General features: G+C 42.8%; 1 protein-coding gene across 1 annotated transcript in view; it reads left to right on the plus strand.

Annotated features, from left to right (window-relative positions):
- Window positions 1-24,087, plus strand: part of PAPOLA (poly(A) polymerase alpha) — an 858,334-nt gene that overhangs the window by 23,406 nt on the left and 810,841 nt on the right. Inside the window, exons 2-4 of the mRNA XM_069208274.1 lie at window positions 5,143-5,313; window positions 5,538-5,604; window positions 11,138-11,219. Of these exons, the coding sequence (XP_069064375.1) occupies window positions 5,143-5,313; window positions 5,538-5,604; window positions 11,138-11,219 (320 nt within the window). The remainder of the gene's footprint in view (window positions 1-5,142; window positions 5,314-5,537; window positions 5,605-11,137; window positions 11,220-24,087) is intronic.

Genomic DNA, 24,087 nt, shown 5'->3' on the forward strand with positions numbered 1-24,087 from the left:
GGCGGGGAGACGTATCTGACCTCTTGAAGCACCTTGACCTCCTTCTAGGTGACTGCTGTGTCTGTAGCCCTGGTGGTCATTAGAACGGTGAGCCAGACCTTGCTGTTGGTTCCTGCAAGATGCAGGGGAGTGGCTTCTTCACTTCAAAGAGAATGCTGATGGCTTTGTGAACTGCTGGAGGCCCTCCAAGGCTTTTGGAGGATGCACAGCTGCAGGACTAGTCTGGTTGCCACAATTGTTGGAACAGGAGCAGACAGACAGGGTTTTGAACCAAAATCCAACAGCAGTCTGCAGTTCTCGCTTCTTCGGCTCTTCTTTGTCCTTTTTTTTGTCAGACAAATGTGTTCTTCTGTTGTCAGGGAGCCACCTAAATACTCAATTTAGGGACGTTCAGTGTAGGGTAGTACCAATGGGCTAGCCTTTGACCACGTCCGTGGGGACATCTGAGGGGCACAACCATTCAAACCTTGATATTCTAATTAATTGCACCACTTAACAGTCCGAATCAGTGCTATCCCCTCTTAAAGGTGTATTCTCTTGGGGTGCAAATCTAGTCCCTAGGGCCATCAATGTATCTAGATCCTTCCCTAGCTTCCTGTCCCTCCTACTGGTATTTATGGGGAGTTCCTCTGCCAAAGACCATTATGCTACAGCTTTATTCCACTGGTCTTCCAGCTGTGCGCGCCGCCCCATCCATGTGATGACCATCTCCGTCTGAGCCAACACAAGGGCCAAGGGCAAATACTTAAACGTCTTCTTGTGCCCCGTAGGCCCGCAAAGTTTTCCCAGTAAACAAAACTTCAGGGTGAGGGTGCCTTTTACTTTTGTGAGCTTGTCGACTACCTTGACCCAGAAGGTATGCGTCTGTGGGGAAACCCCTGGCCTTACGTAGGAAATCCGCCTCAAAGAACCGCAGCAGGGGCACACTGATGAGCGAGTCCAGGACATACAGTGCAAAGCTGGGGCCATCACATAGGTGCGGTAAAGGAAATTAAAATGCACCAGTTTAAAGTGGCATTAAGAGTCCTCATCAGGGCACAGACACTGGCCCAGTCAGAGCCTGACAGGGGAGCACCAAAATCTACCGCCAACGTCTGAACGGCATGCAAAGGCTGACTTGCAACGTCTTCAACCATGGCTTTACATAGCTGGGACACCAAATGCTGGCCTGACCCACAAGTCAACATGGTTCCTAATGTGCCAAACACAGCTGGTGCTGCAGGGAATGTCATTCAGGTCTGTCTGGCAATTTCAGCCAAGCTAGCGTAGTGGAAGAAATGTCTTGGCCCTATTGCAAACTGCCAGGCCATCTTCAAAAGAAATAAAATGCTCATTAGGTACAGTTCCCCCAACAGTGCACAACCCCCATTTTGCCATGTCTGGAAAGACATAACCACTTCCATACTCTGTACTGGGACAAGGACCAACATCAGAAGCTCACAATGAAATGGTACACTCCAAAGCACCATGGCCACAAGCCTCTGCCACGTGATATTTTTCTGTCTAATCACATATGGTAAGTCATGTGACTACCCCCTCCATCAGCAACTCGGGAAGATCAGCATCATCAACCATTCCAGCCAATAGTTGTTTCTCCCAACTATTAGCATAGTGGCAGCAAAATGCTAAAACTTCTAATGCAGCCCCTTCAAGCCATCCTCCTCATAACTCATTATCAAATTAACTCTAGCCACCCTACCGTGCTTTCCTGCCCAGAGAAGGGAGGTAAGTAAAGTTGCTAAACACCCCGGGGGGGGGAGGGGTGACCAGGGGTTATCTTAATTGTGTCACTCCCTTACCCTGAGTAGAGTGAGGGTCCCTGCTTGCAAAGCACTGCCAACTAGAGACCACATTGCTAACACTTATAATAAATGTAAATGGCAACTGGGGCAAGTTCGTTAATGTGAGGTTCAAATCATAATGTTTTGCCAACGATGAAACCCGTGACCTTGCTGTTGGGATGGGGCTGGCTGGGTATCTGTAGCCTAACAGCGCTCCAATAAAAGTTAGATCAATCGTCTTGGTAGAGTGGCACAATATTAGATTTGAACTTTCTACGGGTTAAGTTTTAAGGAGATTTCAGATGCCCTAGAGAAAATCTTGTTCATGCCTCTCTTGTCTTTTGCAGAGGAGTTTTAAGTAACTTGCAAATTGTCCTCGTATTGATGAAGTTTGATGCCAGAGTTACCTAACCTTGACTTGAGTGTTCCACATACCGGCAGAACAAGATAAGGGAATGAAATGGAACCTTGGGGCACCCCAAACTCTACCCGTTCAGGTCTAGACGCAAGAAATCCTAATTTTACAAGATGGCATTACCAGAGAGAAATGGTTTAAACCACCTTAGCACTATCTAGGTTAGGGCCATTTTGTTTCAAGAGTGTTCATGAGAATTTCATAGTAGGCTCTTTAAAATGCTGCCATCAGGTTGAGTAGAATTGGAATGCACGTATGCCGATCATAGAGCATTTACAGAATGTCATTGTGTATTTTCGGTGTGTATTTCTGTGCAATGACCAATCCTAAATTTTGACTGGAAGAGTGAGTGTAGCCAGTTGTCTTCAGAGAACTCGTTTAAGTGAGCGCCTACTGTTTTCTCCTTGACTTTTCATACCCAGGGGAGGTTCATTATTAGTCTCTTGTTTTCCAAGATTTCAGATTTGGCATTGGTCTTTACTAACATTGAAGTGCTTTGTCCGATCTTACAGCCGTTTGGAGGAGGTATTGACCACAGTGACACAGTATGGCGTTAAAAGTTCCTCCTTATTATCAAAGCAAGTTGAGTCCTCAAATATTGTATTGGGCTCAATTGTTTGAATAATGTGCTTAATTCTTCCAGGATTAAAATGCTGATGGCGCTCCATGTGTCTGATTTTGGGAAATACTTGTTTGACACTCCAGGCTTAGAAAGGTTGCTTTTTTTTTTTTATACACACTTTTCAGAGAAAACTCTTAGGATTTTAACAGGAGAATGTCTTAGCTGGATTCCGTAATAATTTGCTCCTGTATGCATGTTACTTTGTAAGTTTTTCTCACTGCTTTTAATTTAAACTTAGTCTTGGAAAATGTGGTTGATTATCAGTTTCTCAACGTCTAAGTGGAATTCAACCTGGGAAAGTTTGGTGTTTGATAGATTGTTCGCATTTAGTTAATTCAGTAATTGGGGAAAATAAAGGAGGATGTGTCACAATCTGGGAGTCTATTTCAACAGTACATTGGATATATGTATCTCTACCTGGGAAGTAGTTTACAAAGTTATCTGTGGACAAAGTGCAGTAGGGAGTACAGTGATAAATCACTCAAACCTTGTGGTAGAGAATGGCCTTTTGTGACCAGGGATAATAAATATTAGTTATGGCTGGTGTGTATTTAATTATGTATTAATATAAATTTATACACTTTTATGGTTGAGGTTTTAATCTGATGTGTATAGGTCTTACGTTTATGACAACATCTCTATAGTTTTAAAGTTTGTGTTTCCATTGAAATGGCGTTTCTGACTGTACTCCTAATTGTGGCTGGCACATTTGCACAAAATCTTCTAATCTAATAGCAAAAGTAATTAAGTTTCTGCACGTCTGGATTAATGCAGATCCTATTGTTAGAGGTGAGTATGAAATAAAGGGTGAAATAAAGAGTCTTGTTCATTTTAACTCCAGTAGGAAACTTAAATTTACACTACAGCAAAACCCCCTGACACCAAACAAGGCATTAAACTAAAACATTCACTTAGTGATATGCCCTTGCTTGTTCTGAGCAGTAGTTCTTTATAAATTAGCATTATAAAAAGATGATGTAGAAGGGTTTATTCATACACCTTGTTTAACTCTTATATCCTACTCCGAGTTACAAATCCATTTTAAACATTTCAAGCATAGCATTGGGTCCTGCAGCTTTTATTACCATTGCCCTTTGTGGAGTTGAATATCTGCAGCTGGATTCATTCATCCGCACACAAATTGTTGGGTTTTAACCCAAAAAAAAAAAAAAACAATTCTGTTGCAACCCTATTTTTATTTGTTCCCAACACAGTGCGCCTGAGGACTGCTATGGGTATAATAATTGAGGCACGAGGAAAGCTACAAGCATAAACTGACCCCGGAGGCCCACGTTGGACAGAGTACCAAGGGAACCCTTCTACTCTGGGATTAGATTTAAATTATAAAGTGTATTTTTTCACATTTATTTGTAGAACCTTAACTGGATTAGTGGCTTCTGGACTTTGCACATCAGCCTGTGGTCCTCAAGATCCATGAATCCTGAAATAATTTAAAAAAAGAAAAAAAGTCAATTTGTTGCATCGTAGCTTGTGTACAGGATTAGTTTGAGGGACAGGTCATACATGACTGTGGAAACTGCAGAGACAGTTTTGGCCTCCCATGGTGGTTTGGCAGCAAGGCATTTCCACTGGCTGTCATTGAAGAGGGTGCTTTTTTGTAAACTTTGAAAGTAGTAGAGCATCAGTGAATAAACATTTTAGGAGACTCTGATCCTAACATCAATATAACTTCTTTAACGTATTTAACTTCTTAATGTATGTTTAGGGAAACCTAATTCTGCATTTACATTGCAGGCATGTTTTGCGATTATATAACTATGAAATTTCCCATTATGGTTATCTCTCCATACTGTAGCTTGTACACCTGCTATGCAATCACTAACTTGTGCACTGATTACAATACCACTAAATTGCATACACAAAGATCAGATTGTATCCATAGCGGTTTCCTTTGTAATATTTTGGTTCTAGGTCATGCAAGTACTGTCATCATTTAGCCATCTGTAACATCCAGGGAGTGATTTCATTGGGTGAATGATTTTATGCCCTTCCTGATTGGGTTCAATGAGCCACTCAAAATTAACCTCTATTCTTGTCTGCATGGAATACAAATCACAAGCTGAGAAATAGTTTTAGTATCTCAAGAAGTAGAGACCGTTTGTTTGACAACTATAACTGCGTTTTGTAACTATTTTATTGGTTTTGTGCACAGATAAAATGCTAATGGAATGCATTATTTGGAACATTTTATGTCCTTTAGAAAAACTACAGGATCCTAAAACGCATTGTTAATTTATTATTTATATATTAAACACTTTATCATCTTTTTCTCCCACTGATTAATTTTTTTTATTGAATTTCAGTCCGGTTACAACCCAGGGATCACAGACACCTCAGCCGCAGAAGAACTATGGCATTACCTCACCTATTAGCTTAGCAAGCCCCAGAGACACAGATAGTACACTTACACAGAAGCTAATCGAAACTTTGAAACCCTTTGGGGTTTTCGAAGAGGAAGAGGAATTGCAGCGAAGGTGAGAGCATACATAGTATTCTGTTTCTAGTTACAATTATGTGAACTACCATTGTATTCAGGCCTGAACTTAGTTGGTGGCAGAGAAAAAAAATACCACACCAAATATGTGTCTAGCTCCTTTTGTGAGGAGTTTATAGCACTGGGCAAAGCTAAGTTGACATTAATTGTAATGTTAGTTTCCTCTTCCAATTTGTGTGTTTAAATGTTTTCTCTTGTTCGCAGGATTTTAATTTTGGGAAAATTAAATAGCCTTGTTAAGGAATGGATACGGGAAATCAGTGAAGTCAAGGTATTATCTCTTATAGTCCTTTTTGTACAGTATTATGTTATTAATCAGAGTTGTGGCACAAATGTGTTATTAAAATAGGCAAATGACAGTCAGTCATGTTGCATTGCAATGGTAAATAAAGGATGGTGGAGAACCAGTAACTAAATTTCATGCTATTTATTTGCCACTGATCAACATCAACACCCTCCCATATCTGTGTGCGAGTCTGCCACGCTTACTCAAATTTCGGGTATGAAGGATACTCACCAGCTACTTACTTTGCTGCAGAAGAACAGTGCTGTTCTGGGAAGTTTCCATTACAGTTGACCCTGTTTAGTGTATTAGGAGGCTTGTCTGCTGCAAGAGTTGGCTATATGATGAAATTTGTGCTGCTACTTTCATATAGGAAAGGGGAAAAACAGTGTGTAAGTTCAAAGCCACGTATACTCACACCCTAGTTTCCATAGCAAATATAAATTCATTTATGGTGTCACCCAAACCTCTTGATTGCCACATTGCACACATGGTTATCCATATATATTTGTTTTTTATTTATACTTAATTATTTTTTCTTGATGCGTGTTGCGATGGGCTATGGCTCACAACACACGTTTTCATAGGGATTTGTTATGCTTTTTTTTCTTTTAATTTAATCACCACCATGCTCTAAGAAGTTAAACTTGTACAATAAGATGGAAAGATAAAACACCATTGAGGATGCCCGTCTAATAGTTAAGAGGCATCCTAACAGCTAGGATGCCTACTAATTATTACTTGTAGCATGTGATCTGCGGGGCAGTAAACCTTGTTTTACCTCATGTCAATTTTGCTGCATTCTGGTAATATTGTGAATGTGTTTATCGGGCCATATTTATATGTATAAATGTGTGTATTTTATATTTGTTTATATATATTTTTTTAATTTACTGGCGCTTGCCAGTAGGTAATTATAGTAAGGACCTAGATTCTATAGGAAAAGCGTTTTTTATTTTTATTTTTGCCAGTTACTTTTGGGCAGTGTGCATCTTGACAAAATTTTCAAAACTAGTATGTCGCTGACTTCAGCTGCTGTCTTGAGAGTTTTGGGGTGATTTGTCAAGCAGGGGCTGAGAAAAAGTAGGGGGTCTCAAAATACTTTCCCACCCATTGTAGGAAGCTAGCCTGGTGTGTGTGGTGAGTTCCTATGATAATTGCACCTTATGCCAGGTCCAGGGTTCCGCTATTAGTAGACTGAATTCAGTGTCTAGAAGCCAGGCTATCTAGAGGTAGCTGTGGATGAGCAGCCAAGGCTTATCCAGGGGCCATGCAAAGCTCATGCAGTTCCACTTGTTGTTACTCAGCACTTACACACATGAAAGAACCACACAGTGTTACAACAATAAAGGTACTTTATTTTAGTGACACAATACCAAAATGACTAAAACGGCAATACTCCCTTAGGAGGTAAGTAACCACACTAAATATATACACTACTGATCAGAAATAGGCATATAAAGTGATACAAAACAGTGCAAATGAAATTAAGACAATAGTGACCCTAAGGGGAGCCCAAACCATATACTGAAAAGAAACGTGAATGCAGGACCCACCCCTAGATAAGTGGAATATGCAGAGGGGAGCTGTGAGTACTAGGAAACCCCAGATGTAAGTAACACAGTACCCCCCAGCAACCAGGAGAGCAGAAGTAATACACTGGAATTTCCCCAGACCACGCAAAAGGAAGGAAAAGAAAGACAGCAAGACAAGACTGCAAGAAACCAGTGGTGGATTCCTGGAGAGGAAGACCTGTGGAAAGAGGGGACCAAGCCCAAGAGTCTCAGTGGGTCCCAGGAGGAGTAGGGACTAGTACCCATCCAGCTGTACTTGCAGGAGTTGGAAGACGATGATGAAGAGAAGGTCAGCACAACAGCCTTGGAGCTGGAGAGAGTTCCCGAAGGATGCAGAGGATGTCCAACGCTGGAAGGAAGATTGCAGCCTGGTGTCGGTGCATGAATTCCACCAACAAGCCTTGGCAAAGGCAAATGTCCTGTTAGGAAACTGGAGCTGCTGGGGACCAGCAAGGCCCTGGTGGACTCAACCTAGGCGGGTGATTCAGAGGAGACCCTCAGTGACCTAGAGAGCCCAAAGGAACAGAGGCGGCATCCCCAGGTGTCGCAGAATGAGCCCACGCAGCACTACAGAAAAGGGTCCCACGCCACGGGAGAACCACGCAGAGGGTTGAGCGTCACAGAAAGGAGTGCTGGGGGCTGGAGCTGCACGTAGCAGGAAGATCCCTTGGAGATGCCAACAAGCCTTGGCAGCTGCAAGAGACGCAGTGCAAGGGGGTACTTCCCTGCGTGGGAAGGCAAGGGCTTACATTCACCAAAGTTGGACAGCTGGCAAGGAGGACAAAAGAACTACTGTGGACCACCACCCGTGATGCAGGATCCACGCGCTCAGGAGGAAAGGCGATCCACGCAGCAGGTCGTCGTTGCAGTGAGTGCCTGCTGATGCAGGGGAGTGACTCCTTCACTCCAAGGGACATTCCTTCTTTTTCTTGTGCAGGCTAAGGAGTTGCTGTCTTCTGAGCATGCACAGCCAGGTAAATGTTACAAAGCTGGCAGGAGCCGTGGAAAAAAAGTTGCAGAAGTCTCTTCTTCGCACATTGCAGCGTTGTTGGTTCCTGGAGGTTCCAGTTGCAGTTCCAGTGGCCAGAAGTTGCAGTGGCGGATGCAGAGGAGTCCTGCGGGAGTCTTACAAGCTGAATCTGGGGACCTACCAAAGAGAGAGACCCTAAATAGACCTGAGAAGGGGGATTGGTCACCTAGCCAGGTGAGCCCCTATCAGAAGGGGGCTCGGACGTCACCTGCCTGGCCACTCAGATGTTCCCAGAGTTCCCTGCCAATGCTGGAAACAAGATGGCAGAACCCAGGGACCCTCTGGAGGAGCTCTGAGCAACATCCCTGAAGTGGTGATGGACAGGGGAGTGGTCACTCTCCTTTCCATTGTCCAGTTGAGCACCAGAGCAGGGTCTGGGTGGGGTCCCTGAACTGCAGTGGACTTGTTAATGCACAGAGGGCACTAAATATGCCCTTCAAAGCATACCAGTGGCTTGGGGAGGCTACCCCTCCCAAGCCAGTCACACCTATTTCCAAAGGGAGAGGATGTTACCTCCCTCTCCCAAAGGAAATCCTTTGTTCTGCCTGCCTGGGCTTGATTATATCAAGCAGTAGTAGGGCAGAAACCTGCCTGTGGGGTGGCAGCAGCTTGGTTGCCTGGAAAACCCTGTTAGACTGGTGGTAACAATGCTGGGGGGGCTCCTCTAAGGAGCCCCCAGAGTGTATGGAATCATACTTCCAATAGTGGCAACAGTATCAGGGTGTGATTCCGCCATGTTTGATACCAAACATGCCTAGGTTTGGAGTTACCATTATGTAACTGGACATAGGTAGTGACCTATGTCCAGTACACGCATAAAATGGCGACCCCACACTCACAAAGTCCCATAAAATGGAGTTTGAGTTCATTAGAGCACCTCTGGTAGTGCAGGGTGCCCTCACATACAAGTACTCGCATCCTGTCTTCTGGGCTAGGAGGGCCTGCCACAGGGGTGACTTAAAATGACGTGGTGCAGTGACATGGTAGTGAAAGGGTGCATGCATCCTTTCATGTAGGCTGCAATGGCAGGCCTGCATAAAACTGCATGGTCTCCCTGTGTGTGGCATAATACATGCTGCAGCCCATAGGGGGCTCCCCTGGTACCCCAATGCCCTTGGTTCCTATGTACCATATACTATATACTAGGAACTTACATGGGGGCACCAGTATGCTGACTGTGGGGTGAAAAAGGTACAAGTTACCAAATTATAAGGGGGAGAGCATAATCACTGCTGTCCTGGTTAGCAGGATCCCAGTGAACACAGTCAAACACACTGACAACAGGCAGAAAATGGGAGTAACCATGCCAAGAAAGAGGGTACTTTCCTACACCCATGCAGTTTCCATAGGGATTTTTAAACACGACTACCGCCCGAACCGCTGGGAGAAATGACACTAAATTTGGCTGTAGCTAATTCTTGGTCACAAAAGTGTGTGTTTTGTGATTTGGTGTAAATCCGTAAAAAAAAAGTGTGTATATGTATATATATGTGTATGTATGTGTGTGTGTGTGTATATATATATATATATATATATATATATATATATATATATATATATATATAATATATAGTCTCACGCACACACGCATCTAGGGGTGTGGTGGATCAGGCAGTCCCCATGCTGATATCTGATTGGCTGCCAATACTTCAGTGTTTAAGTGTTGGTAGCCATTTTGAGACTCTGGCTCAGCTGAGTCTTAAAAAAAAAATAAACAATTGAAAAATGGTCAGGGAAGGAATTCCCTGACCCCCTAGGCCTGGTGCTGGGCTCTCCCAGGAACCCCGTCTGGGCCAAAAAGCATTTATATTTTGTGTGTAAATAAACATTGTAGGAGACCATAAGGCCCAATTGGGCTTTATTTTTTACTTGGGCAATAAAGTTCTTTTATGATTAGTGCCTGCCCACTGGGACGGCATGTAATATGTTCAAGAAACCCCTCGATTGAGTATTTTCCCACTTGGAATGTGCCTTACATTGGATTACTATATTACTTTACCAATTGAATCTGCCCTCTGAAACAGTATAAGAGGCATTAAATATACATTTAGGTGTGCGGAGTTTATTTGCAATTGACATTTTGATCAAATATTACTTTAATGCACTGAGACGGAGTGTCGTCATTGGGTCTCGTTGAGTGAAACCGTAACACATGACCAGAAATTGAGGTTATGTTTGTATTTGCTTTGAGCCCATTTTTTGTTGCGGCTAGACTAAAACCATGTTTTCTTGAATGATTTATTTAACTTTATAAATATTTCACTATTATTGTATTTAGCATGCAATATGATGACATAAAGGAGTAGATGGAAAAAAGCTTTATAAAAAAACTCCAATAACGAGTTAAGTAGGTAGTTTTTGTTATTTTTTTACTGTGATCTATTATTTGTGAATTACCACTTATGTTTACATGGCCATAAATTCACTGATTCGGAGTGCCAGTTTATGCAAAAATGTATGAAGTTTTCCAGATTTTTTTGAAGAAAGTATCACTACAATACGGCATCCTTGGTATCTCTCCCGTATGAACACCTTATTTTGGTTCCTTCTTTTATTCCACTTAAATGCCTTATGTAAAAAATTGTGAATACTTTGCTGCCGTTGTAAATTTTGTGTCATGTGATCAAGGGGAAGTGTTCCCCCGAAAAAGGTTAAGCATGTGGACTTCAGAAAACTAAATCAACTGCAACATATGCATGGGCTAGTGTTTGGTGTTCTAAATACCTGGAATACTGATTGTGTGTGTGTGTGTGTGTGTGTGTGTGTGTGTGTCTGTCTCTCTCTCTTTCTATCTATATATATCTGTATAACATTTTGTATGCTTTTTTCCTACTAGTTTTTCATACAAGTTCTACATGGGTACAAAGATGATTTTGTAAACAAATATTATAGTAACGTGTATTTTTTTTCCATTTAGAATCTTCCACAGGCTGTAATAGAAAATGTTGGAGGGAAAATCTTTACGTTTGGATCTTACAGATTAGGAGTGCACACAAAAGGTATGTTTTTTCTTTATTAACTGAGAAAGCATTTTCAATGTGTATATATAATAGATGTAACTTTTATTTGAGTACCTGTGCAGAGACTAATCAGATGTCTCACTAAATCATTTGTCATGAATGTGAAACACAACAATGCATTTTGTGATGATAGATTTTTGGAATTGAAAAATGGTAAAGCTGCATAGTTTAATAAACCTTGGGGTTTACTGTGATTTCTGAATTTTACGTCATTTTTACTTTATCTTGTTTTGTATTTCATTTGTTTACGGTGTTTGTTATGAGCAAATGGTAAGACTTGCAGTCTCGTAATAGGGCTTGGGTTAGCCATTTGTTCCAAGTCGTCATCTGTAGATTTGAGGCAGATAGCTCTGTTTGTGCCAGTGTCTCGATATTAGCAGGGAAAGTTTATTTCAGGTTGCACTTTGTGTCGCAGGGTGACTGCCAGTACGTTTTTTTTTTAAATTCCACATTAGTAAAACTAAATCTGCATGGGAAAGTAAACAAGTTATGTTTGAAGATTTGACTACAGAGAAGCTGCCCTACTGCAAATATTTTAAAAAATAGTGAGCTCGAGGGGTCCAAGGGATTGCTTCGTGATAGCACAGCTTTCCTTACCTGTAATTGAGAATAGGTGAATAAATATACTGTCAGATGAAATTCTGAATATTCTGTAGCATTTTGCTATTGTCATGAAATTTAAGTGCTTTTCACAATCAATTCTGTACTTTCAGCGCAACTTAGAACTGGTGTGTTCTTCTGAGTTTGGCTTGACAAGGTCAGATCCAAATCTGTTTAGACTTTAGCCTTGTACAACAGTCTTGTACACAGAAGGTGAGATTTGGTCCAGGTTACAACGGGCAAATGAGTCATTCAGAGCAATACAGAGACCAGAAGTGGACTCCAGAGTACTTAACAGTATACCCCGTGGCATGTGGCTGCAATTCTTCCATGCAGCAACTGGCTATGTCCTCCATATGGGGGCAAGGTGTTGCATGCAACTGTTTTAAGAACATTTTAAAGAAGAGTATTAATTTGTTATTCTTTTTAATGATCAACCGTTGTTTAAAACTAGAACACAGTAACTTAATAAACATTAGCTATTAAGGCAACCAAATTCAGGCTTATTACGTGTTATCTCTATCTTGGAAAGCTAAAATATAAAATCTTTTCTTGTGATTTGGTCTGTTTGATAAATGAAAAATCTGTCAATTCTGGAAATAAACTAGAAAATTTCCTAAATACAGTTTCTATAGATACAGACGTGAATGTTTGACACATGTGATTTGCAGCGGTACCCCCTCACCTATCCACCCCTTTGAAATTGACCGTAGATTACTTATTCCTATCAATCCATAGGCTTTTCGTCCGTTTCTGCAGAAAAACATTTGAGTTATGCCTAAACCGCAGTCATGACCGTCTTTTTAAAGGGTTTTTGTAAAGTTCATGACAATTTTATCCTTTGAACTGTATCATGTAAACACCAAGAAATGATTCCCAGTAGGTTTTGGAAATAATTCTAACAGGCAAATGTTGCAATCTGAGAAGTTGCCCATGAAGCTTACAAAGAATTCTTAAAAATAGAAATGTTGATTAGTTTTCTAACTCTCTGCTCTTTATAAACAGATGGAACCTGTCCCTGTTTTTCTATGATTGTTTTTTTTTTTTTTTTTTTTTTTTTATTATAAGTAATTGAAATTGTTTTTTAATTAATTAAATGTCAGATATTTATTGAGACCTACCTCAGTGTGCCCATTGTACATGTACGGGCCACTGTACACTATCATATGGCGGCATTGAGAAGACCCAGCCATGTCATTCAAACTCACTGCTCTGCAGATTTGCAGACCCCTCTTAACTTTAGGACTTTTAAAAAAAAAAAATTATAAGTAGCAAGTAGGCCAGTCAGAATGGGGAAAGTATGATGCTTCAGCCAACCCTGACACTGCTCATTTCGTTCTGGGCTTTTATTTTCACCTGATTTTTCAAGCGTTGTGATATCAGTTTTTTTGCCTGCAGCACTGAAGATAAACTGTTAATCATCATTCATTCTTAAAAGGTTGAGAAAACTAACTCTTTGAGATGACATGCATTTATGTGTAATGTAATTTTGCCATTCAAGCTCTGGGGCAGCTCCAGAGGTAGTTATTTTCTTCATTTGGTTATTGGTAAATCATTGCAAATTACCGAAGTCTCTCTTAAACAGCAATTAATATATAATCTTTTGTCACAAAGGCACCCTCCTCTAAATGCTGCCCCATATGCATGGGCATGCATTAAAGACTTAAGTTCAATACTTTGCCTGTCTGTTATTAGCCACTTTCAGTTTCAATTTAACACTCTGGTGTTTGTAGACAGTTGGGTGAATTTAATTGCTTCTACAGAGTTTAAGTATATCCACAGCTCACTTATGATGGTAGAGATACTGCTATTTCTAATTTGAAAACAAAATACATACTTCAGTTGCTACGATTAAACGTCATGGGTTCCTTTGGTGCCTATTCCTCTCACCTCCATTTAAAGAGTAATAATTTTTGACGTGTTCCACTGTATCACATTCCATAGTCTATCATTACTTCTCGGCAATATTAAAATGTGCCCAGGCATACGTGGTGGTCCTTGAAATGCTGAATGCATAGCAGGTAAATTACTGCTGCCTAACTAAGGGAGTTCTTGCAATTCTAGCATTACCCAATCACAAGGAAATTACACGTTTGTATGCAATGATATCATTTCGAATGAGAGGCAGTGCACTCGCTGCTTTGATCATGTGTGATGTTGAGCAAAATCTGAAGGGAAGGATAGTAGTCAGCCCTGTAGGAAAAAAGCAAGTAAACCTGGCAAAATAATTGTAAAGAAATGGCTCCCTGTTGCAGTTACCCCCCACTTTTTGCCTGATACTGATGCTGACTTGACTGAGAAGTGTGCTGGGACTCTGCTAACCAGGCCCCAGCACCAGTGTTCTTTCACCTAAAATGTACCATTGTCTCCACAATTGGCACAACCCAGGCACCCAGGTAAGTCCCTTGTAACTGGTACTAAGGGCCCTGATGCCAGGGAAGGTCTCTAAGGGCTGCAGCATGTCTTATGCCACCCTAGGGACCCCTCACTCAGCACAGACACACTGCTTGCCAGCTTGTGTGTGCTGGTGGGGTGCCATGCCAACCTCACACTGCCTGTGGCATAGGTAAGTCACCCCTCTAGTAGGCCTTACAGCCCTAAGGCAGGGTGCACTATACCACAGGTGAGGGCAGAGGTGTATGAGCACTATGCCCCTACAGTGTCTAAGCAAAACCTTAGACATTGTAAGTGCAGGGTAGCCATAAGAGAATATTGTCTGGGGGTCTGTCAAAAACGAACTCCACAGCACCATAATGGCTACACTGAATACTGGGAAGTTTAGTATCAAACTTCTCAGAATAATAAACCCACACTGATGCCAGTGTTGGATTTATAAATAAAATGCACACAGAGGGCATCTTAGAGATGCCCCCTGTATTTTACCCAATTGTTCAGTGCAGGACTGACTGGTCTCTGCCAGCCTGCTGCTGAGAGACGAGTTACTGACCCCATGCGGTGAGAGCCTTTCTGCTCTCTGAGGACAGAAATAAAGCCTGCTCTGGGTGGAGATACTTCACACCTCCCCCTGCAGGAACTGTAACACCTAGCAGTGAGCTTCAAAGGCTCAAGCTTCGTGTTACAATGCCCCAGGGCACTCCAGCTAGTGGAGATGCCCGCCCCCTGGACACAGCCCCCACTTTTGGCAGCAAGTCCAGGAGAGATAATGAGAAAAACAAGGAGGAGTCACTGGCCAGTCAGGACAGCCCCTAAGGTGTCCTGAGCTGAGGTGACTCTGACTTTTAGAAATCCTCCATCTTGTAGAAGGAGGATTCCCCCAATAGGAATAGGGATGTGACCCCCTCCCCTTGGGAGGAGGCACAAAGAGGGTGTACCCACCCTCAGGGCTAGTAGCCATTGGCTACTAACCCCCCAGACCTAAACACGCCCTTAAATTTAGTATTTAAGGGCTCCCCTGAACCTAAGAATTTAGATTCCTGCAACTTAAAGAAGAAGAGGACTGCTGAGCTGAAAAACCCCTGAAGAAGAAAGAAGACACCAACTGCTTTGGCCCCAGTCCTACCGGCCTGTCTTCTGCCTTCCAAAGAAACCTGCTCCAGCGACGCTTTCCCAAGGACCAGTGACCTCTGAATCCTCAGAGGACTGCCCTGCTTCCAAGAGACCAAGAAACTCCCGAGAACAGCTGCCCTGTTCAACAAAGACTGCAACTTTGTATCCATAGGAGCAGATTTAAAGACCCCTGCAATCCCCGCAAGAAGCGTGAGACTTGCAACACTGCACCCGGCGACCCCGACTCGACTGGTGGAGAAACAACGCTACAGGGAGGACCCTCCGGCGACTCCAAGACTGTGAGTAACCAAAGTTGTCCCCCCTGAGCCCCCACAGCGACGCCTGCAGAGGGAATCCCAAGGCTCCCCCTGACCGCGACTGCCTGACTCTGAAATCCCGACGCCTGGAAAAGACCCTGCACCCGCAGCCCCCAGGACCTGAAGGATCGGAACTCCAGTGCAGGAGTGACCCCCAGGAGGCCCTCTCCCTTGCCCAGGTGGTGGCTACCCCGAGGAGCCCCCCCCCTTGCCTGCCTGCACTGCTGAAGAGACCCCTTGGTCTCCCATTGAAACCTACAGAGAACCCGACGCTTGTTTGCACACTGCACCCGGCCGCCCCCGCGCTGCTGAGGGTGTACTTTTTGTGTGGACTTGTGTCCCCCCCCACCCCCCCCCCCCTCCGGTGCCCTACAAAACCCCCCCTGGTCTGCCCTCCGAAGACGCAGCTACTTACCTGCTGGCAGACTGGAACCGGGGCACCCCCTTCTCTCCATTGAAGCCTATGTGTTTTGGGCACCTCTTTGACCTCTGCACCTGACCGGCCCTGAGCTGCTGGTGTGGTAACTTTGGGGTTGCTCTGAACCCCCAACGGTGGGCTACCTTGAACCCCAATCTTAACCCCGTAGGTGGTGAACTTACCTGCAAAACCTAACAATACTTTACGTCCCCCAGGAACTGTGAAAATTGCACTGTCCACTTTTAAAACAGCTAAATGTGTTTTATGTAAAAAATATACATGCTATTGTAATAAATCAAAGTTCCTAAAGTACTTACCTGCAATACCTTTCAAATGAGATATTACATGTAGAATTTGAACCTGTGGGTCTTAAAATAAACTAAGAAAAGATTTTTCTTTAACAAAACCTATTGGCTGGATTTGTCTCTGAGTGTGTGTTCCTCATTTATTGCCTGTGTGTATGTACAACAAATGCTTAACACTACTCCTTTGATAAGCCTACTGCTCGACCACACTACCACAAAATAGAGCATTAGTATTATCTCTTTTTGCTACTATCTTACCTCTAAGTGGTACCCTTGGACTCTGTGCATGCTATTCCTTACTTTGAAATAGCACATACAGAGCCAACTTCTTACAAGAATATAGTGCAATATTGCAGTTGTAGAATCGTCACACCATGGCAAACAGCACACATATAAAACTTGTTAGGGGTATGTCCATTTGTTTTGGATCGAAGTGGATGCTCATAAAACTCATTCATTCATCATCCACCTTCCTTATGGAAAAATGTAATATGTAAAGAAGACAGGCCTACGTGTGAAGGAAAAGCCACATTACCAAATAATATTTTATCATTCATCCCCACACGCCCATAATCTCCTGTCTAGGCCAGCCCCATAGAGGGCAATCTTTATAACCATTGGGGGTTTCAGGACATAACCCTGTCTCTCTTCTGCCACTGGAGAACCCATTCACTTTTACCCGCTTGTAGTAAGACTGCCAGAAATGGTGACATAGCAGCATAAATATCCATAGTATAGACATCAGGAATATTAACACCCAACCCTGCCCAGAAACTGCTAATCATACCTAACTTCCAAATACTGAAACAAAATAATCAGTCCCCTATGTAGAACCAAAGAAGACCATCTTGAGTTTTCCGGGTCTGATTGTAGGAGTATGGACCCTCATGAAGCATCCATAATCTTCACAAACTGCAAAAGGGTAGAGGCCTTCAAGACGGCCATTTTGCAAATTTTCTTCACCTCTCTGGCTCCCTCTGGTATCTTTTTGGGCCCCTAGGAGGACTTGAGTGAGATTACTGTCTGCAGATCCGTCCCCTCTACAATTGCTTTGCCTCCTGACCCCACAGGAGGATATGTACCGACTCTGTGGCTGAACGCCCATGCTGACTTTGAACCCAGTGCCTTAAACCTCTCCTGTTCCATCCATGTTGACGCTAGCTCTGACACAGCCAAAGGTGGAGGAGAGTCCAGTTGTCTTGCCATATTCAGGACTAAAGATCCACGACCTCAACCAAAGTCCCTCCCACAGCATACTACACTGCAGCTGGTCAAACCTCATTCAGATTCTGACAAATGCTTCTGCTTCCCAGGTGTCACCCAATGCACTCTGAAATCTTTTTGGCTTTGATTCCGAGCATAGCCAATTTGGTATGGGTGACAACAGTAAAGATGACAGGGTTGATGCATCTCACTACTATGGTAGGAAGACATTTAAGAGGCTGTCATACTGTATAACTCTCCTGACACTGGATTAAGTTCTTCTCGGCCCTTCCGCAGAAGAATCAGCCTTTTTTGCTTCAGTCCTAAAACATGCTGCCAAAGTTCTTGACTTACAGCTACCATTTGTTGAGGTCAAAATTAATGTACTGGTGCATGTCCTGCAACCCTGGTAAGCTTTCACCAAACCCCTCCTTCCTTTAAATGAGGCTCTCGGGGAAACACGAATGCCACTTGGACAAAACCTTACTTTTGCTACTGATTAACTAGGCAAGCAGCTTGAAAAATAGTCCTGCTCCAGGAGACCCTACCTTTCTCATTTAACATGCTGTGTCTGATAGCCTAGTGGTCCAAGCATCCATAAATAGACTAAACCCAAACTATTTACCTGTAACTTTTCCTGATCGAGAATCTAAGCTGATGGATGCTTTAGGGTAAAATGTTTTCTTTGGTTATTCGTGGCCTTTGGTCAGGTAATGCCAGCTGCCTATGAAGTGAATATTCACACACTCTGTGCAATATGATTAGTGAGACTGTTCTGACGGCCCCTAACAAGTACCTCCATAATTTCTCAAATCAACCAGGAATGCAAAAACTCCGCCAAATGTCTTCCACTCAAGGCTGGCCACTACTGACTACTTGGGCAGGACAGTTTGCCCCAGTGTGGTGCTTAGGTGATACTTATGGGTGAGATCAACATGCTTTTTTGGTGATGTCCAAAAGTCATTATTGAAGACACCTGGCTCTTTAGAGAGAAAGCTGACTCGGCAATGTAGCGTTTCTAAAACCTTTTCAGGTCAGGATCCAGTCGTCCGCATCCAGGCTCTCAAGGGCAACATACTGCCCAGTCATCCTTCCCTCCTGCTGCAGCTTTCAACCCATTCTGTTTTGCTCTCTGCAGTGTAAGGCCACTCCGTTGAAGACCGCATAAGTTATGACCTCCATCAACATGGATGGCAAAACATAACATTAACCAATGGTTAAGCAATGTTATGATCTGATGTACCTGTAAGCCTTGCCAAAAGTTCCACCCACATCAGGAAGACTGTTGGAAGGTTATTTGTCCATTCTGCGGCAACAAGGTAAGGCACCTTTGGACAAAGGAGTCACACACATCCATTGCCTCTTACACACCTCGTACATTCATCTCCAAAACACATCAACACCCCATCTAACACTCTAATTCCACTCACCAGCACTATCTCACATACAAATTCCTCACCAAAAACTACACCAACATCCCCTCTCACTATTCCACAAAAACTATACAGACCACACACATCAGCACATCAAATCAACACAAACTTTCATTATACTTATTGTCACACCCACTCCCGCCCTCAGGACTACACAATGAATACAAGTCCCGTCCTATCTTTACCCCTACTTTCTCACTCGTCACAAACACCTACCACAAGCACCTCAACCCAGCAACTTTCATTCACTCGCATCTCCTCCATTGCACAATTTAGAGTCTTACATCATGATCCACATGCTCCTCCACCACCCCTAACCCATACTCCATCCACACTAAACAGACGCAAACAAAATAAAAAGGTGCCACTCTTAACCTCGCATCCCCTTCCCCTTGTCTATTGCATATTAAGACTACGCTTCAAAAAACAGTACACTCCATGTCTCTCTCAGCCACCAAGTCCACCACCCACACACACAGACCCAACAAAATGCCTCCTTAACCTGCTGGAAGAGGAACACTACATTGAAAAGCAAGACTATTGTGAGCCTCACAGTTATCACAACTAACATTCCTGCTTCAAGCTCATATTATACTACTTACCCTTCTCCTAAACAAAACACTACTACCACTAACACACCTTTTCTAAACTGCCAGCTAATAAATGCTCGATCACTCTAAAAAAAAAAAAAAGAAAACAAGCACCACATCTACGACCTGCTCACAGACACACAACTGGACTTACTATTCATAACTGAATCCTGGTTGGGAGATGACATGGCCCCAGTGTTGTACGAAGCCCTTCCTCTGGGCTATCAAACCATCACACAAAACCGTATAGGCAAGAGAGGAGGTGGACTAGCTATTATATTCAAACAGGCAATAAACCTCAGTAAAACAGACTATCTCCATACAAGGTTGTGAAGCCCTCCTCACCAGATGCCACCCCGCTCCAACTTCCTCTTGTAATTTTCCCCTCCGTTACAGACCTCCACCTAACAACCCCTCATTCCCAGATGCTTTTCAAGATACATGCTCAAACCTTATTACACTATACTCTAACCTATGCATTCTTGGGGATCTAAACATTTGGTTTGACAAACCTAATATGCCTCATCCAAAAACTATCACCACTGGCCTAATCGCATTGAACCTACATCAGATTGTACACATTCCCACACACATCGCTGAGCACATCCTAGATGTCATTTTTTGCTAAGCCTGAACTAGTTACCGTTCATAGCATCTCGCCAATCACTTGGTCAGACCACCATTTGATAACTTTACAACATTAAACTCCACAAATCAACACACCCCACAACTACTACATACATGCACCTATCGACCATGGAGCAAACTCAATTTTGATGACTTAGAAACACAACTAACAGCCAACACAGATCTAGATACAATTAATTCTGTTCCAAAACTTTGAGTGGCTACAGGAAGCTTTTGATATCCTAATACGACTAAGAAAACCAAAACATGACAAAAGAAAACCAACACCTTGGAGAAACACAGAACTTCAAAAGAGAAAGCAACAAATCAGAAAGTTGCAGCGGACCTGGCTCAAAACACAGTCAAGACAAACTGCAGCTACACAAACTTAAAAGAATATACAATCATCAATCAAAAAAGCTTAAAAAAACAAAGCAAAAAAAAAAGATACTACTCAGACAGAGTTCAAAATGGCAAATCTACAACCAAGAGATTTTTTTTAATTCTCAATGAATTTCGAAAACCTACCTGCATGGAAGGAAGTCATCCCAAGATTTCACAAACAAATTGGCAACTCATTACACAACCAAGCCAGACACATTGGACTCCTATTTATAACAGAAGAAACCATCAGCACCAACCCCTTTCCTAAAATACCCTCTAAGAATAAACCAACCCAGCCTCTACAGTCCTTCCAACAAATATCCCAAGGTGAATTTATAGATTTGGTCAAAGCAAGCAGGCCTTCCGGTTGCTCTTCTGACCCTTGTCCACCACAAATCTTCAAGAACATTCTTTTATCTACAACAACTCCTTAATTACAGGAACTTTTCCTGTTGACCTGAAAAAGGCATACATATGACTGTTATTAAAGAAAACAAACCTAGACCCGCAGAACCCCTAAACTACAGACCAATCACAAATGGACCTTTCCTGGGCAAATTGATAGAAAGAGCAGTATTTGCCCAGATGTCACAATTTATTGAAGACAATTCTATACTTTCAGACTTCCAAACTGGATTCTGCCCAGGAAGAGGCACTGAATCAGCACTTACAGCAATCTGGGATGATCTTAAAAACACAGACGACCGCAATGGAGTTGCTGCACTACTTCTCTTGGACCTCTCGGCTGCCTTTGATACAGTTGACCATGACACCCTAATTCAAAGACTCCACGAAGCCAGCATACAAGGTACTGCTCTCGACTGGATTACTTCCTATCCTAAAAAAAAAAATCTAATATCAAGGATCAATCACCTCACCTTTGCTTTTCAACATCTACATGATATCATTACCAGAAATGATCAATGATTTTTATCTCACATGCTACAACTATGCAGATGACACACAAATACTACCTAAATTAGACTACCCGAAAAACATTAAAGTCAGAAATCTTTAGTTGCCTCAGAGCCGTTGATCAGTGGATGACCTCGAGCCATCTCAAACAAAATACCTCCAAAACAGAAATACTCAAATGTGGTGACTGGAAAGGTTATGCCCCTCTGCGCGTCTGGCCTGACTATCTCAGGCCACCTCCAAAATTATCCAAGGAAGTTAAAGACCTTGGAATCACCATGGATTCCAAGTTAACTATGAATGTCCAAGTGGACAAATTAGCCCGAACAAGCTTCATCACCTTGAAGACTATACAACACATCTTCCCCCACCTCGGATTTCCACACAAGGTGTAAGCTACTATCTTGCTTGTACTATCCAAACTGGATTGTGCCAATGGCCTCTACCATGGATCGTCTCTATCTATTATGAAAAAACTACAACGTATTCAGAACTCCGCAGCCAGGCTACTATATGTAAAGCTGCAAGCCCACATCTACCCTGCCTTGAGAGCACTATCCTGGTTACCCGTTGCCAAAAGATGCACTTTCAAGCTGCTTTGTATCACCCACAAAGCTGTACATGGAACAGGACCGGTTTTTATCCGAAACAAAATAACCAAATACTTCCAACAAAGAAACGTCTGCTCAAGATTGGCGCCCCGCCTTAGAACACCACCATACAAGAAAAATACTATAGGTGGTACATCTTTCTCAGTTCAAGCAGCCAAACTATGGAATTCATTACCCCCAACTATAAGAGCCACAGATAACTTTCTTGTCTTCAGAAAACTACTCAAGAGTTGGCTCTTACCTTCATAACCACCATATTCAAACAACTATGGACTGCATATACCTATGTTGATATTTTTTCTGATTATGTGTATATATCTAGTTATGTATTGTTCTTTAGAAAATATGTATTGCTACTATGTCATAACAATAAAATACACACACACTCTTTAAACCTGTTTGACTAAGTATATTTACCCATGGTTCTATTTATGTATTGTATGTACATATGTGTGTGTGTATTCATATGTATGTGTGTGTATATATGTATGCATGTGTGTATGTTCTGTGCTAAGCATGTTCGTGGGTCATTGCATGGCTCCTGGGTAGGTAGTTACATACTAGATATCTATGAATCCCTGCTCTCATCTTATCACCCATCTACCCATCATCATGTCATGTCTCTATCAATCTATCCTCCATTCCCACTCTGACTCATCCCAAAACCATTCTACTACTTTCATCTCCTAAATATCTCTGCCTAAGCTCTCCCCTCCGCTTCCACATCTAACTCACCAAACCTCACTCTACTACCATGACCTCCCAAACAACCCAACTAAATGCGCCCTCATTTATCTCACCCTGCTACTATGATCTCCCTAACCCTTCCACAGACTCTTCCCTTCTCCATCCCCCTTTACTCATCCCAAGCCTTTAGGATGAGTAAATGAGGGATATACTCCCAATTAACACTTCTGTATTTCTTTCCTCCTCCACCCCTCCATTACTCCAGTCAATCTAAATAAACTCTCATATCCGTGACTCAAATTAACTCATAATAATACTAAAACTGTACTCATATTTCCTGATACTAATCCATCACTAATTCTTGTTCCGGAATAGCGTGCTACTTGCCGAAAAGAGTTTCAACGCTTCGTCAGGGGTAGTAAGCACTATATAAATACTATTACAATGCAATAGAGAGGGCTCCAGCATCAGAAATGAGGACTGCATGTCAATCCTGTTATTACCTGATGCTGAAGGACGGATGAAGTACTTTCCTATTTTAGGCCTTCACCCTCAACTTCCCCATGAAAAGGACAATTTCAGGATGCTCACATTGGCCAGGTTCTATCTATCCTGGATCCAGGAAACCAGATAGTAGTTCTGGTTCTGCAGGGTGCTTATTTTCACAGTTCCGATTCCTGCAGTCCCACAGAACACACCTGCGGTACAAACTGGGCACCGAGCATTTTCAGTTTTCCATGCTCCCCTTCTGCATCACCATGCCCCTTAGGTGTTTGAAAAAGTGACAAGTGGCTGCAGCGCATATTTGGAGTCTGGGGATACCAGTCTTGACACCCCTCCCAACCTTGATAACTGGTTGTTGAAGACTGGCTCACTGCAGCGTGACTCACTGCAGTTAGTCATGAACTACCTTCAGTCAGTGGCAGAACTCTTAACAAATTGAACAGTGTGCCAAGTCACACCTGACTCCTTTTGCAGAAGTTCCTGTCATTGGAGCTGTCCTGGACATGGTGCAGTTCTGAGCCTTCCATCTGGTTCAACAGGTCTAGGATATGTGGGCTATGATCCCAATGTTTCATCCTCTGTCCTGGGTTTCTATGACGTGTCTCCGAGACTGCTTGGCATCTCGGGTTCCTGTATCCTGCTAGTATGCTATGTCCAGGTTTCAGAAGAGACTGCAAAAGACCTGCAGCAGTGGTGGCTCAACCACAGATGGTTTGGTGGCAGAATCCTATCTGTATCCCACCTAA

This window comes from Pleurodeles waltl, chromosome 9, assembly GCF_031143425.1.
Source record: "Pleurodeles waltl isolate 20211129_DDA chromosome 9, aPleWal1.hap1.20221129, whole genome shotgun sequence".
Taxonomy (NCBI): domain Eukaryota; kingdom Metazoa; phylum Chordata; class Amphibia; order Caudata; family Salamandridae; genus Pleurodeles; species Pleurodeles waltl.